Source organism: Squalius cephalus, assembly GCF_949319135.1.
Source record: "Squalius cephalus genome assembly, chromosome: 17".
Taxonomy (NCBI): Eukaryota; Metazoa; Chordata; class Actinopteri; order Cypriniformes; family Leuciscidae; genus Squalius; species Squalius cephalus.
The window spans coordinates 35,173,472-35,191,531 of record NC_137138.1 but is presented as its reverse complement, the minus strand read 5'-3'; the positions used below and the strand labels follow the sequence as shown (position 1 = coordinate 35,191,531).

The 18,060-nt window shown below is 38.5% G+C and overlaps 1 protein-coding gene across 26 annotated transcripts in view; it reads right to left on the bottom strand.

The window, feature by feature from the left end:
* The window catches only part of rapgef6 (Rap guanine nucleotide exchange factor (GEF) 6), a 158,389-nt gene that overhangs the window by 81,388 nt on the left and 58,941 nt on the right, over positions 1 to 18,060 (bottom strand). For all 26 annotated transcript variants that reach the window (XM_079847102.1, XM_079847123.1, XM_079847111.1 and 23 more), the window contains one exon: positions 17,184 to 17,321. In XM_079847102.1, coding sequence (XP_079703228.1) covers positions 17,184 to 17,321 — 138 coding nt within the window. The remainder of the gene's footprint in view (positions 1 to 17,183; positions 17,322 to 18,060) is intronic.

Below are 18,060 nucleotides of genomic sequence, written 5' to 3'. Positions count from 1 at the left end.
TCTGAAAGAGAAATGTGGGAGGAGCTTGAGTTTGTTGCATCTACATCACAAATCGTCAAGTGTTGCTCCTGTGGCGTAAGTCGACTTGCGTACGGCCGTCTGCCGGAAGCTAGTTATTTTAGTCCATAAAGTTTTAAATATAGATCATTTTCTTACACAAACTCATCGCTTCGCTTCAGAAGGCTTTTATTAACCTGCCAGAGCCTGTGGAGCACTTTATGATGGACAGATGCACATTTATGATGGATAGATGCACTTTTATGATGGACAGATGCACTTTTATGATGATGCACTTTTATGATGGACAGATGCACTTTTATGATGGATAGAAGCACTTTTATGATGGATAGATGCACTTTTATGATGATAGATGCACTTTTATGATGGACAGATGCACATTTATGATGGATAGATGCACTTTTATGATGATGCACTTTTATGATGGACAGATGCACTTTTATGATGGATAGATGCACTTTTATGATGATAGATGCACTTTTATAATGGACAGATGCACTTTTATGATGATAGATGCACTTTTATGATGGACAGATGCACTTTTATGATAGATAGATGCACTTTTATGATGATAGATGCACTTTTATGATGGACAGATGCACATTTATGATGGATAGATGCACTTTTATGATGATGCACTTTTATGATGGACAGATGCACTTTTATGATGGATAGATGCACTTTTATGATGATATATGCACTTTTATGATGGATAGATGCACTTTTATAATGGATAGATGCACTTTTATGATGATAGATGCACTTTTATGATGGACAGATGCACTTTTATGATGGACAGATGCTCTTTTATGATGGACAGATGCACTTTTATGATGGATAGATGCACATTTATGATGGATAGATGCACTTTTATGATGGACAGATGCGCTTTTATGATGGACAGATGCACTTTTATGATGGACAGATGCACTTTTATGATGGATAGATGCGCATTTATGATGGACAGATGCACTTTTATGATGATAGATGCACTTTTATGATGGACAGATGCTCTTTTATGATGGATAGATGCACTTTTATGATGGATAGATGCACATTTATGATGGATAGATGCACTTTTATGATGGACAGATGCGCTTTTATGATGGATAGATGCACATTTATGATGGATAGATACACTTTTATGATGGACAGATGCGCTTTTATGATGGATAGATGCACTTTTATGATGGATAGATGCACTTTTATGATGGATAGATGCACTTTTATGATGATGCACTTTTATGATGGACAGATGCACTTTTATGATGGATAGATGCACTTTTATGATGATAGATGCACTTTTATGATGGATAGATGCACTTTTATAATGGATAGATGCACTTTTATGATGATAGATGCACTTTTATGATGGACAGATGCACATTTATGATGGACAGATGCACATTTATGATGGACAGATGCACTTTTATGATGGACAGATGCACTTTTATGATGGACAGATGCGCTTTTATGATGGATAGATGCACTTTTATGATGGACAGATGCACTTTTATAATGGACAGATGCGCTTTTATGATGGATAGATGCACTTTTATGATGGATAGATGCACTTTTATCATGGATAGATGCACTTTTATGATGGACAGATGCGCTTTTATGATGGATAGATGCACTTTTATGATGGACAGATGCACTTTTATCATGGATAGATACACTTTTATGATGGACAGATGCGCTTTTATGATGGATAGATGCACTTTTATGATGGATAGATGCACTTTTATGATGGATAGATGCACTTTTATCATGGATAGATGCACTTTTATGATGGACAGATGCGCTTTTATGATGGATAGATGTACTTTTATGATGGACAGATGCACTTTTATGATGGACAGATGCACTTTTATCATGGATAGATGCACTTTTATGATGGACAGATGCGCTTTTATGATGGATAGATGCACTTTTATGATGGACAGATGCACTTTTATCATGGATAGATACACTTTTATGATGGACAGATGCGCTTTTATGATGGATAGATGCACTTTTATGATGGATAGATGCACTTTTATGATGGACAGATGCACTTTTATGATGGATAGATGCACTTTTATCATGGATAGATGCACTTTTATGATGGACAGATGCGCTTTTATGATGGATAGATGTACTTTTATGATGGACAGATGCACTTTTATGATGGACAGATGCACTTTTATCATGGATAGATGCACTTTTATGATGGACAGATGCACTTTTATGATGGATAGATGCACTTTTATGATGGACAGATGCACTTTTATGATGGATAGATGCACTTTTATCATGGATAGATGCACTTTTATGATGGATAGATGCACTTTTATAATGAACAGATGCATTTTTATCATGGATAGATGCACTTTTATGATGGACAGATGCACTTTTATGATGGATAGATGCACTTTTATGATGGACAGACGCACTTTTATGATGGATAGATGCACTTTTATCATGGATAGATGCACTTTTATGATGGATAGATGCACTTTTATAATGAACAGATGCACTTTTATGATGGATAGATGCACTTTGGTGGACTTCAAAACAGAAACAACCATTCACTGCCATTTTTTAATATAACTCAGATTGTATTTGTCTGAAAGGAGAACGTCATACACACCTAGGATGACCTGAGGGTGAGTAAATCATGGGCTAATTTAAATTTTTTGGTGAACTATCCCTTTAAGATCTAATGCACAGATTCACGTGCGTTTTCTTTCTCAACTGTTTATGTTCACTTTAACAATGACATTAACAAATATGTTTAAGTGAATACTTCACACGATGGGCATTTTGACACATATTTGTGTGTAATTTTCTGTCATAATCATTTAACAAACAAGTATTCATTACTTCAATGAGCTCATTGTGTCTGCCTTAAATTATTGCATTGTTTAAATTAATGATTTTTTAGCTGACTGTGATTTTGTATATGTACATTTCTGAAATACATAACTTAGTTTCCTCAGATAATAGACTCTAAATTGTAAATTGGACTCATGCACTTTCTGTAAAGCTGCTTTGAAACGATGTGTATTGTGGAAAGCGCTATACAAATAAATGTGAATTGAATTGAATTGAATATTTGACCATTCAAATGTGTAATAGTTGGCTTCAGGTGTGTGTTAGTCAGCACTATATAGTTATTTTTTCATGGCTTATAACTCTCTTTAACATTAAACGGGTCTCGTGCTTTATGTCCTCATTCATGCACATTTCTTTTACACACTAAAATATCAACAAATTTAAGTAGTACTGCCTTTTTTGCAATAATTTTAATGGCGAATTTTGTAGGATTGCAACAAAAATGCATCATTTCGTTGACTTTTGCATCGTGTTCTGCAACTAGAGGGAATTACATAAGCTTGAGACTGAGACTGTCAGTTCCTTCTGCTAATCTGTGCAACACAGAAGACGTTAAAACGTGTCTGACCAACACGAGGGTGAGAGGGTTTCCCCTTTAGACCTACTCTACCAAACACATAAAACACATCAAACACTCTTCCACCATTTCAGGGCTGATTCTGTCTTAGTGAATGAGTAACAGCAGAGTAAAGTGTGAACGTGCACAAAAGCCCGTGAGCTTCAATAATGAAGACAAACACCAGTCAGACTCTTATGTCATGTCCTCGGGACTCGAGTAGTTTCCCTTCATGAATCATGGCTGAGGCGACTGCATGTGTTGGTAAAGCCTGGACTCGACTGCATGATGCAACAGTGCTTCATGAATAGGGAAGTCCAGAGATGCTGTTGCTATTTATTTTCTCTCTGGCTCAGAGGAAGGAAAGTTCCTCTATTAACCCATCAAAACACAAACGCATCTTTAAAACGCATGTTAAGGCCCGTTCAGACCAAGAACGATAACTATAAAGATAACTATATTAGCGTACACACCGGTGGACGATATCGTGTTGTTAATTCTAAGCGCGTGCTTGTCTGTCACTTTAAATGCTCGAGCTCGTTACAGCAGGACGGATTCTGATTGGCTGCCAATGTTTTTATCGTTCATCAGCTGGATAAAATCGCTCTGAAAGTGATTTCAAACGATACTGTTATAGCTAAATCTGTTATACTTTAATAATGAGAACGATTTTCAGAATTATATCGGTAACACTTTACAATAAAGTTCATTAGTTAACCTCAGTAAACATGAACAAAGAATGAGCAATACTTCCACAGCATTTATTCATCTTAGCTAATATTAATTTCAACATTTACTCATACTCATCAAAATCAAAGGTTGTATATGTTAACATTAGTTAATGCACTGTGAACTAACACAAACTGCTGTATTATTATTATTAACTAACATTAACAAAGATTAATAAATACTGTAACAAATGTATTGCTCATTGAAAGTTCATGTTAGTTAATACGTTAACTAGTGAACCTTATTGTAAAGTGTTCCCATTATATCATTATCTTTATAGTTATTGTCCTTGGTGTGAACAGGCCTTTATTCTTCATAATAATGCATCATAACTGACTCTGCACTGTATGACACGCCCACTTCTCACCATCCAATCAAATGGTGTGTGTCTCTCACTGAATGTGTGCTGAGTGTTATGTTCAGATGGTTTTGATGTAGTCTGACATGCTGACATTCTCAGAACAATGACGTTTGTTTGAGCAGCCTCAACCAATCACACGAGTTTGGGGGCGGAACCATCTTTTCGACAGATGGGAATGTTTGAGAAGCACATTTTGGTTATTTTTGCAATGCAATTTGGCATTTGCCATCTACAGCAGGGGTGTCTCACTCAGGTCCTGGAAGGCCTGCAGAGCTTAGTTTGAACGTTAATTAAACGCACCTGATCCAGCTTATCAAGTCCTTCAGGTTTATCTGTAAACTACAGGCTTGTGTGTTGGAAGATCAACTCTTTAGGACTGTTTTACACCTCTAATGTACAGTAATCACACCTGAGTGATCAGAACTGATGAAACAATGAAATCACTGATATATATATATATAAAAAAAAGGTTAAAAAAAGCATTGGTAACACTTTACAATAAGGTTCATTAGTTAACATCAGTTAATGTATTAACTAACATGACCAAACAATGAATGACTGTATTTTTATTAATTAACTTTAACAAAGATTAACAAAAACAGTATGCAACTAATAACAAATGTAATGCTCATGGTTAGTTCATGTTAGTATAGTATCTTTGTTAACGTTAATTAATAAAAATAAAGTCATTCATTGTTTGGTCATGTTAGTTCACAGTGCATTAACTAATGTTGACAAGATTTTAATAAATCATTAGTAAATATTGAAATTAACATTAACAAAGATGCTGTATAAGTGCAGTTCATTATTAGGTCATGCTAATTAATGTAGTTAACTAATGCTAACTAATGAACCTTATTGTAAAGTGTTACCAAAGCATTTATCCGAGGCTTCATCTATTCACGAGATTCCCAGATGTTTTCCCTTCTCCCTGCTAGCGGATGCACGAAGAAAGAAAAGGAAAGCACATATACACACACGCAATCGACACACACACAACCATTACGACATCACTTACTTTGGAGGACCACGGCTGCAGGCAGTTGGCATAGCAACGGACGAGGAAAGCCATTTCCCAATAAAAAAAAAAGGAAACTTTCCAGTGAAAAAAAAAAAAAAAGGAAGAGCGAGTTCCTCTCAGAATCCAAACAAATAAACGCTTGACCCGGCCAAGATGTCAGAGAACGAGCGAATCACGTATCCATCGCCAGAGACGAGCCTTGCAGGATCCAAAACTTCATCTCCACACGAGCTCATGAACTCCTGGAGTCCGGGATGAGGACGGATATAAACTGGCATGTGCAAAACTACATGCAAACTGGCGTCCGCATCCGTCCGGTCCAGAACAAGCTTTCCGTGGAGAGCAGCAGAATCCAGCATTCCCCGGAGACCCGAGACTCGCGCATCGATCGAGGATCTGCCGCTGAAGACGAGCGTCTGGGAGTGAGAGGGACAGAGAGAAGCCGGCAGAAAACATGACATCACCTGCGCTGGGAGGAGGGCGGGGTAAGATGGGCCGACTGCATTAGAGCCATTGGCTGAGAGGAGGAGTGGAAACACGAGCGTCTGTATTGATCAGAAGACGGCACTGCAAAACATGCCTCTCTTACTTAGTGTTTCCAAATATCTAAACATTCTTACATCAAGATGCATTTATCAAATGACATGAGAAATTATATCTTGTTTTCAAAAAAAAAAATGTAAAATTAAGTGAGTTTTTGCTTAAAACAAGCACTTATCTGCCAATGGGGTAAGAAAAATAACCTTGTTTCCATTTGAATTGGGATTCAATTCCTCCTCAAGAGAAGGAGAAGAAACAAGCGTTTTTATTGATCGTAAAAGTCCATTGTGCACGAACACACTCCATAAACGAGCGTAAATCACTGCGGATGGTGAAAAGCACTCGTTATGCTAATGTGTTTTGTGAGCGTGACAAAGGAGCGCGAGAAAAAAATAAAAAAAGGGGGGAAGAGATGAACCTCTCAAGCACTTGATCCTGTTATTAAGTCAGGAATGCTGGGAACACAATGGCATTGAAGCACACATGACACACGTCATGTTCTTCTGCACGCACTGGAACTCTGATGATGGGATGCATTGGGAAGCGCATCCGATTCCCTCGGCTCAGGAGCTGAGGCATGACATCATCTCTTTCAGAGGCAGCCAATCAGAGCGCAGCACATGGAGCTTCCCGAGGAGTGAGCGAGGCACATAACACACATTGGGGTGAAGGATTATGGGGATTGCTACACACAATGCCTGAGACCAGAATCCTACGCCCGTGTCTCTGCAGGGTTTCATCAAACACATTAATCAACGTTCATTCGTATGAGGACATTAACCGAACACAGAACTAGCATAAAGAATGCAGTCCTCCATGAGCTCAGAGCATCTCGTCTGCAAACGAGACCGACACAACACACTTCAGCTTTATCATCCATCACGACAGATCATTCACATTTTACTTGAAAAACAAATATCTTAAAAAAATCTCTCCAGATTCAGCATAAAAAGCATATCTAGCTAATTTATTTCAAGAAAACACAGAAACAAACCACTGATACATTATAATAAATGCAATAACAAGAATACATCCATTTGCTTAATATAATATAATATATTTTATTTTAATGTTTCCCAAAACAATTTTTTTTCATATATTTGAAAATGGTGATATATACTTTTTCAATGTCCACTTTATGCAGAGTCAACCATTAGTGAGCCATTCATATGGTGAAATGTGTCATGTGACACAAAATATTACACAGGGAGACTTGGTGAAGCTATAATACTATATTTGTGTTGTAGAGATTTTTTTTCATGTAACATGCATGATGCGTGTAGTAAAACTTGTGAGATTTAATTAATAAAAAAATAAAAATATGAAGACATTCAAGTGCATTCCTGAAGAGTGAAACACTGTGACACTATCAAAACACAATAATACTGACTCAACCAATGGGATGGGTTTGGGGGCGGGGCTATCTGTCTGTTTGACCAATGGCAGACGGGAAATGTTCAGAAGAAAAAATTACACACTGCATCCTGAAATATTACTTTAAAAACATAATGATATTAAAAATATTAACTTTTGCCATTCCACCATGTGCAGTACTAGGTTATTTTTTCTACCCAACCCTGGGTTGAATTTTTTGGGGTTATTTTTTCAGTATTTGGATAACAACCCAGTGTTTGGGTAGTTTTATTGTTACGCAGATCTTGGGTCAAACATAACAACCCAGATATTGAGTTATTTATCGCAGGCTTTTTTGCGTCAAAACGGTGCATGTCTTCGGTAAAATACAGGTTTGTTTACATTTTATTGTATCTATAAATCCGTTATTGTGCTGTAAAGCATCACACAAAATAAAATGTTATGATTTTATTCAAAAAGATACAGAATATAAATACGTATGATGTTAAAATATGCTCTCAGAACTGTTCACTGATTGTTTATGGACAGGTTATGGAGCCAGTCTCCGCATATTTCTGCTCCGAGTGAAAGCGGCGGTCTGAAGTTAGAAGTTCCTCCGCTGAACACGACACAAGCTGGGTTAAATGAACAACCCAATTTGCTGGGTAAAATAAACCCAACATGTGTTCTGTCCTATATTTACCCGGCCCTTGGGTTGAAAACAACCCAATTTGGGTTGTTTTTAACCCAGTGTTTTTTTATAGAGTAGACATTTAAATCTCTTAGTAGAACAAAACCGACCGACATCAAATCTTCCACTGTAAGTTCCCCTGTGAAACGACAGCTTCAGGCAGGTTCACTGAGTGCATGAGAAGAACTGGTGCAGATGTAGAGCGTAAACATGACAGACACAACGGATGTGCTTCCTTTCTGAGAGACTGAGTGTCACGGGCGCTGGTTCAGAAGCCTCGACTCGCGCGCGCAGGGGGCAAAAATTATATGTTTTTTATAATAAATTAATAAAAACTTAAATCTATCAATATAAAATACCTGCATGGAACACAAAAAAAAATTATTTGGGTATCTAAATATACTTTAAAACTACCTGTTTGCCTTATGTAGCTAAAAAAAATATCCTTTTTTATAAGCGTCATGTTAGCATCATGTTAATTGTGTTAGCATCTGCCCAGTGCTGAGCTTTGCCACTGCAAGCACCACTCACATTTTCTTCAGGAAACGTACATTTAAGACACAGCGCATCAGTGTGACAGTGGCGTCTCGAGGCTGATTAATGCGTCTGTGACACTCACTAATGAGTCTGTGTGCACAAGGGTCTCACTGTCTCAAGCTTTCAGAAGAGTGACAGTGACAATAACACACGCACGCTTGATATCAGTTTCCTCATGCTAACTAAACATCATTGTGAACGTGCACTAGCATCTCACTAGAGAAACATTCAACTGAAGCAAGTGACCTGATTTGTCCCCCTGTGGTGTAAATCCAGCTTTTAATGTTGTTTATGTGTCTGTGTGGTGTTTTTAATCTGCTTTAAGACAAACCATGTGTAGATTCATAAGTCGACAGCATTGCTGAGTATTTCCTCCTTAAAACTGCAGTGAACCAAAGACAGTCTCAAACACACGCTTTGAAATCGCTGGTGTTTCTGACGTCACAAACTACCTTGTAACCAATCAGATCAACGTGTGATCGTCAACCAGTGGATCTCTGAGCTGAGTGAGTGAGTGGAGGCGGGGCTCATTTGCATATTCATAGAACCGCGCATACTAAATGAGGAAAGGGTGTCGAGTTACATTCAAGATAATTTAAGGCATGAAGAAAATTGGGTTGGTGTTGGACGCTTCCTGTTTTCACTGATTACCGGTAAATGTGTTTGTGCTTATCGGGCCGTGGTTTGTCTGAGAAGTGACGTACATCAAGATGGACAAAGATGTACAAAAATATATTTTAGTTTATTTAGCAACCATGTAACCAATTAAATCATAGAAGGAATAGGCCTTTTATAGCTAATATAGGCAATTTAACATAGGACATATATGTTTTTTTTATATTTTTAACAGTTATAGCGCCATCTATGGTCCGATCTTCATACATGTTTGCTTGCTTGTTTAGAACCATATGTCGCATATGCTCACCAATTTTCGCGAAGTCCCGAGTTTTCGTTTAGGAGTTACAGGCTTTTGTGTGCATTTGGCCACACCCATTTTCTAAATGACCCTGTTTTAGCAACCCAAAGGGTAAAGTTCAACTTTTTGGATTATAATTGATCTGGACTGTCCAGAGAATTACAATGTGTTGGTTTTATTCAGATTGATTAAAAACCTAGGACTAGTTTGCAAAAGTAGGTTTTTACATAATCGTGAATATTTAATGAACGATTTGATTGCCAGCAGTGGTTCAAAGTTGTTCAGTATGAGGAGATCTATCAAATGATATGCATATCGTGATAAAAGAGCCGAAACGAAGTTTCGTTCTGATCGGCCTCTGTTAACCTTGCCTAATAGGTGCTCAAACTTCATTGGCCCATGGTGGCCATGTTTTTTGCTTTACGCCAATGCCCTCACAGGCTATCATGGCACCTTGGACAAAGACAGTGCATACCAATTTTCAAGTCAATCGGACTAACTTTTGGGGGGTTATAGCCATTTCCATGTTTTTTTTTCCTGTTATAGTGCCTAATCTATGTTATAGCGCCTAAAAAAAAAAAAGTGTCTAATCGCCATGTTTTTTTTTTATTACTGTGACCTCAAATTGAGCTCATACATATGCGTACCAAGTTTGGTGAATATATCTCATTCTGTTCTCTAGTTATAGTAATTTTACTAACAGTGGCTCCGCCCACTTCAAACATTTTGGCGCACCTTAGCAACCGTGAATCAAAATTTCAACTTTTTTTTTTTTTTTCATAATTATTGATATTCAGACTCCAGAGATTATTTCTGTCCGTCTCTCCCCAAATTGAGACCTAACATCTGGCCAAGTTTCAAGTCTCTAGCACTTCCAGTTCGGTCTGCACGATCAGTTTTACAGCAGAAGAAAAATAATAAAAACCCTTACAATTACTTGCTTGAACCCCTAATTAAAGATTTAAATTGATTGAATTGAATAAAAAAATGGTGGAAATGAAATCGGAGAAAGAAGTGACAGCATGAGTCACATGGACTCTTGTTATGATGCTTTCGTGTGAACGCTTCAGTCTCCAGAAAAGGACAAGCGGATCATTCTTCAAAGTTGCTCCTGTTGTGTTCCATAAAAAAATGAACAGAAAGTCATACGAGCTTGTAAAGGCATGAGGATGAGTAAATGATGACTGATGTTTATGTCTGCATGGTGGACTTTCAGGTCCAGCGCTAGGAAGTTAACGCCTGCAGGGCTGAGCTTGCACACATCACTTCCTGCTATTTTCTCAGCTCCTCACACACACACACATGGACACACACACTTCCTGTAGAGTGTGCTGGGATCTGAAGCGAGTGAAAATCATCCAACATGAGAGATGATCTCTGCTTTGAGTGGATGAAAACATGAGCTGGGGGGGGGGGGGGGGGCAGGGCTGGCATGATGTCATCCTCTAAAATTAGACCTCCAGCACAAACAGCAGAGATTCTCCTCGTGAAGCTTCCAGCCGCTCTCGTGCAGACTAATGATGAGAGCACAGCAAACCTGTCCAGCTCAAGAGGAGCCTCATGAGTAGCCGCGTTTGCATTACCCTTCAAATTGGGCAAATTGAAATTGCGAATTGAAAATACGGCCAATGGAAAATTTAGTAAAAACTCCCATTTATCGCAAAAGTTTTTACTCTCGCGTGAGGTGGATTTTCAGGCAGTTAGAAAAAGGATTATTTTGCAAAACTGCAATGGAAAGGGTCACTTGCCGTAGATAATGAGGTGTGTTTGGACAGAAGACGAGACAGAGTTCTTCATTAAACTCATGAAAGACAAATTATACGGGAATACTGGACTCTAAACCACAAATAAATCCCACAATTTATCAAGATCTTGAAGCAGATTTGAGGGAGAAATACCCAGAAAACTTCTCATATGAGCTGCTCTCGGTCTATCCTTGCCATTGATGCTTGGATGAAACGCCCATGTCTCCTTCCATTAAATATAATGTCTAGTGCGATGACTGAGATGTATGTAAACCTACTAACATCCGATGCCATGATTGTTGGAATGACTTATCATGAGAGGGAAAAAAATGACGTTTCAGTCGCATAGCATCAATTAATGGAACAGACATTTAGAAAATATCGCAAAAGTTTTGCGGCAATCTATAATGGAAATGCGGCTTCTGACTGATATCAAGCGTGAAGCGCATAAGAGACTCACAGTTGATTCCACTGGAGTTTGTCCTTTGCGTGTTGCTAAGAGAAATACGCAGCACACACAAGCATTGGGTAAAGGAGTATTCATTCACAACCTTTTTTGCATCGTGATCCCATGAACTGAAACAAGAACTGTGAGGCGTCTGAACATTCCCACCCCTATTTATATGCTTAGGCTTTTCCAGTATTTTCAACACAGACTGTGTGCATGACGTCACCCGTAGTGTTTCTGAAGACCATTTATGAAGCCCAAAGTGGGCGGAGCCGGCCGTCGCCATCTTGACCGCGCGTCACTCCCGGATAAACGAAAATGCGCAAATACTGATACACTACAGAATGTTTCAAGGCAGCTTTACAATAATAAACACTGTTGATGTTGTAAAATTCATCAATTATAAAACGAATTCAATTTCAGCTGTAAAGCAGCTCTACGGAAGACAATAGAGTCATTATCCAGTTCAGTTCAACAACAGTGTCGATGTTGTAAAGTTAGTGTCATTATCCAGCTCAAGTTAATATTATCAATATTAATCAATATTAATTTGGAGCCAAGCTTCTCTCCTCATGAAGCACATGTGACGCTATATTAAAGCGCTAATAACCGAAAGAGCGATTGGGTCTAACCTGTTTCTGCTCGCACCTATAATGCATTTTTGGCAAATTTTTTGGCAATGGAAATTTGGTGCATTCCTAAAAAAAATTGTCTGGTTGAAAACCAAGCGGCAACCTTCCGGTCTCTCTTGAAACCAACACGGAAGTGACTTAAACTGCAGTTCTTCGACTGGCCACTAGAGACAGTCAATCCCATAAACCCGCATGTTAAAATGCCCAACTTTACATCAGAAAAAAAACATGTTTACAACCTGGTACAAAAAGTGGTTTTGGTCTATATAGCTAATTTTGCCCTTCTTGACGACTGTGAGGGGGGTGAATATTTGTATAACTCATCCGTTTAAATGATATTAAGCCTTAAAGTTTTGCATAATTAAGGGCGTGGCCACTTGAGTGACAGGTGGATTGCTGCTGATGTCACTACACGTCAAATGTGCATTCTGTCCTTTTATTGTGTATTTTTAACAAAGTGCAAATGCTCTTATATTATACACAAGTCAGTTTTTACATCTACAGAGGCAGAAAATATGTTTCAAGATCTTTTCAAAGGACTACAGAGGTGATGCCAACTGAAGAAAGAACAAGTATTACCACTTATGAAACATTACGTTTGCGTGTTACTACTAAAGCACTTTGCTGTACTGCATCTCTTCAAGTTGAAGATAAAAACTACACAGGCGTCAGTGAGGCACTAGAGTCCCGATGACACATAACATTAGCCATCGCGCTGCATTAGCGGAGCACGAGTGTTACTCATACACAAATGACACAGTTGTGACACACTGCACTGTCACTATCAGTTTCAAATCATTTCGACACCGACTCAACAGCAGACACAGGCTCTCTGACACTGTTCGGATATTGCTGCACAGTAAACACAAAGATGCATCCATTCAAGTGTGGTTATAATCCACTATATGGACTTCTGATCTACGTATAAGTAGATACATCCGATTCTCTTTCCATTCCGGAGCACAGATACTTGTTTTCAGCTCCATGAATTAAATAAATAAACATATCTTCACTAGTGAAAAGCTGCATTGTTTCTCAGCAATGAGGTGATGACGTTGCTGTTTTTGAAGTAATTAAACTCACGGCTTGAGGTTTGTATAGAGACGCAGGTAATCACACACGTACGGTCACTAAATTAATTCAAATAAACGTAAACTTACTTTATTTCAGAATTCTAGATCTAATGACCTGCAGATAAAATAAAATCAAAACCTAAGGGTCAACCATGTTCCTCGTATCAAAAGCGATCACCCGTGGAGTCATTCTAGTTTTGATGGAGATTAATGTAAACAGATATCAGATACGAGTAGGTCTTAAAGTCGCCCTGTGGTGAAAATCCAGCTTTTAATGTTGTTTATGTGTCTATGTGGTGTTTTTAATCTGCTTTAAGACAAACCATGTGTAAATTCATAAGTCGACAGCATTGCTGAGTATTTCCTCCTTAAAACTGCAGTGAACCAAAGACAGTCTCAAAAACACGCTTTGAAATCGCTGGTGTTTCTGACATCACAAACTACCTTGTAACCAATCAGATCAACGTGTGATCGTCAACCAGTGGATCTCTGAGCTGAGTGAGTGAGTGGAGGCGGGGCTCATTTGCATATTCATAGAACCGCGCATACTAAATGAGGCAAGGGTGTCGAGTTACATTCAAGATATTTTAAGGCATGAAGACATTTTTTTCACCGAAAAAAATAAAATAAAAAATAAAATAAAATGATTGACTACAGGGGGACTTTTTAAGGGAAGGGGTGGGACCAAAAAAACAGATATGGTAAAACGATGGTCAGTGTAAACGCAGCCATAATAAACAGGTTTCCCAGCATGCAACTGATGTTTACACTTTTAAGGAAGTCTTACACAGTTGTGTCTGCAGACTTTTAGACTTTTAACTTCAGGACACACCATGGTTTAAATTTATTTTGATGGTCCCTTTAACACGTTCTGTTGACTATAAGTAACATTGCACTGACATCTCTACTAACTCTCATTAGAGTATTAGTAGAGTATTAGTAGAGTATTAGTAGACTGGTAGGGTTAGGGTTAGAATAAGTTGACATGTAGTTGCAAAGTTACTTATAGTCAGTAGAATGTCTGTTGAAGAGCATCACAATAAAGAGTCAACAGATATTAAGCAGATATTCTACTAATACACCACTAATACTCTACTGATACACCACTAATACTCTACAATACTCTACTGATACACCACTAATACTCTACAATACTCTACTGATACACCACTAATACTCTACAATACTCTACTGATACACCACTAATACTCTACAATACTCTACTGACACTCTACTGACACTCTACTGACACTCTACTGATACAGCACTGATACTCTACAATACTCTACTGATACTCTACTGACACTCTACTGATACTCTACAATACTCTACTGATACACCACTAATACTCTACTGATACTCTACTGACACTCTACTGATACTCTACAATACTCTACTGATACACTACTGATACTCTACTGATACAGCACTGATACAGCACTGATACTCTACAATACTCTACTGATACTCTACTGATACAGCACTGATACTCTACAATACTCTACAATACTCTACAATACTCTACTGATACTCTACTGATACTCTACTGATACTCTACTGATACAGCACTGATACTCTACAATACTCTACTGATACTCTACTGATACTCTACTGATACAGCACTGATACTCTACTGATACTCCACTGATACTCTACTGATACTCTACTGATACAGCACTGATACAGCACTGATACAGCACTGATACTCTACTGATACTCTACTGATAATCTACTGACACACCGCTAATACTCTACAATACTCTGCGACACTCTACAATACTATACGGTACTCTACGATACAGCACTAATGCTCCACTAATACTCCACTAATACTCCACTAATACTCCACTAATACTCCACTAATACTCCACTAATACTCCACTAATACTCCACTCCACTCTTCATGGCATATGGAGAAACACAGAAGCAGTGACAGCAGAGGCTGGAGAGCCATCGGAGCTTGACTGACATTCAGTGGCCCAGACGTGCTTCAGTCTGACAGGAAGCTACACCACAGACAAACACTCTGCTCTAGTTTGCATATCTTGTTTACTTTCTCACTGCTGATCATTTCACATCTAAGCTGAGCCTTTACTGAACGCACAGCCATGGCCTGTCTATTCATGCACTCAAAAATACATTTATTGGGGGTCAAATAACTGCCCTGATATCATCATCATCAAGAAAAAAGTCTTACTAAAAGAACGGGAAATAAAAAACAATATCTTAAAGGTTTCACTGCTTATATTGTGCGTGCCAAATCAATGTCATGTGGTGCAACTCTCGAAAACACTGAATGACATTTACTAATTAAGTAATGATGAATGAACTTATGATTAAGATGCGCACACACACACACTCCATGTGAAAGTATGTTAATTTCTCTACTTGACATTCATTCGAATTAAAACATGATGATAATAAAGATTTAAGATTATGAAGAATAAAGAATTAGGACATTCAAGAATGTTGCAGCATAACAGACACTGCCATAAAATGCATATAAATATCGATATCTGCCAATAATGTCTTAGTAAGATGATATTTAAATGATTAGTTTTGATGATCAAAAGCGGTGTAGTTTAAAAAAGCCTGATGATCATATTGATTTTTCTAAAAAATTATGTCTGGATAATCAAGTAAACCGAAGCTGCGTTAGTCTGAAATATTACTAACAATATCAAAGTTATTCTTATGTTTCCTTGATAAATCAGAGCAGATTTGACAGCAGAAACACACGAGCTGAAGGAGGATGATTGTACAATTACACTAAAAGACTTTTACTTGATAAAAGAGAAAACTCTTAATCAGAGACAGAAGGACTGGAGGAGACTGTGTGAGACAGGTTTGATCCTTTAGAGATCCCTTAGAAATATAAATGTGATACAGTAGACTTTATTGGGTAGTTTAATGTTCTTTGGCCTTGGATGTTCAATAAACATGCTTATATGCACCAACATATGACACTGACCGGCTGAGAAAAACAAAGTGCACACACACACACACACACACACACACACACACACACACACACAGGAAACAGTACAGTACAGTCTCTGCTGCTAACTAACGGCACAAAGCCTCGTCTCCCAGAACTGAGGAGTGTGTCCAACAGATTACTGAGAAGCCTAACTGACGGACAGATCATATCAGCGCAAGAAACTCATCAACACACGAGCGTGTTGAACTTCACTCGCCACATACAGGCATTTCTCAGACATTAGAAATCATATTACGTGACCCTGGACCACAAAACCAGTCTTGAGTCGCACGGGTATATTTGTGGCAATAGCCAACAATACATTGCATGGGTCAAAATTATCGATTTTTCTTTTATGCCAAAAATCATTAGGATATTAAGTAAAGATCATGATCCATGAAGATATTTTGTAAATTTCCTACCTTAAATATATCAAAAATGTGTTTTTGTGAATGGATGCAGCACAATCGCCAACATAAATGAACAAATTTAAAGAAGATTTGCACCCTCACATTTTCAAATAGTTGTATCTCAGCCAAATACTGTCCTAACAGACCATACATCAATGGAAAGCTTATTTATTCAGCTTTCAGATCATATATAACATCTCAATTGCAAAAAATTGACCCTTATGACTGGTTTTGTGGTCCAGGGTCACATATAGACTGTTGAACCTCTAGAAATGATCTTATACTGGAACTCTTACCGTGTCCGAGGCGTCCTGAGCGTCTACGATGAGCTGTCGTTCTCCTCCGGCGTTCACCTTATGAAAGCGCCGTCGCGAGTGTCTCTGAGGTCCGTGTCTCTGCAGAGCGTCCTCGTCGCTCTCGCTGGCGTTCTCCACCTGCGAAGAAGAGCCGGCGTCAGAAGCCTCAGCATCTTGGTTGAACATCCAGTTCTTCCAGACCACCGAGAGCCTGTGGAGGCGCAGGAGACTCATGTGGACGGCATTCGTAGAGTCACGGGCCGAGAGAAAGCGAGTGTGTGTGTCGAGTCGAGGAGTTTAACACAGCAGAACTGCAGTCAGGCCACAGCTTCCTGTAGGAAGCCGTAATACACAAATATCCTCTGCGAGCTGAAGCAACAGGAGCCTCTGTAGCGTGTGCTGCGTCTACATTAATCCAGATACATTTTAAAAACGCCGTTTTCGTTTAAAAGCGCTCTCCGTCCACACTAGCGTTTACAGAAAGCGCTAAATTCAGCTTACAGCGCACGCGTAAACCCTCATGAAAGCTCACTGAGATGATGCAGACATAATCAAGACATCACGCAATTCTTCTGACAGGATTATCTTATTTATCTAAATATCTCAGCGTTCACTGATCGTCCGGGTCGCTCTCACTAACCATTATGTGTTTGGTCTGAAACACTAAATCTCTCATGTTTCACCGCAGGACAGCAGATGCGAGTGAGTTTTCTGTCATCTTTGCAGGACTGATATGAAGAGTGTGTGAAGTAACATATCATCATGTGTGAAAGTGAACGGCACATAACAGGCACAACACTGGTATATACATGAGTATCTATTGGTACAACAGCGTCACATGACTAAACTTACGTCATCTTTTTTAAATACCCCCGGT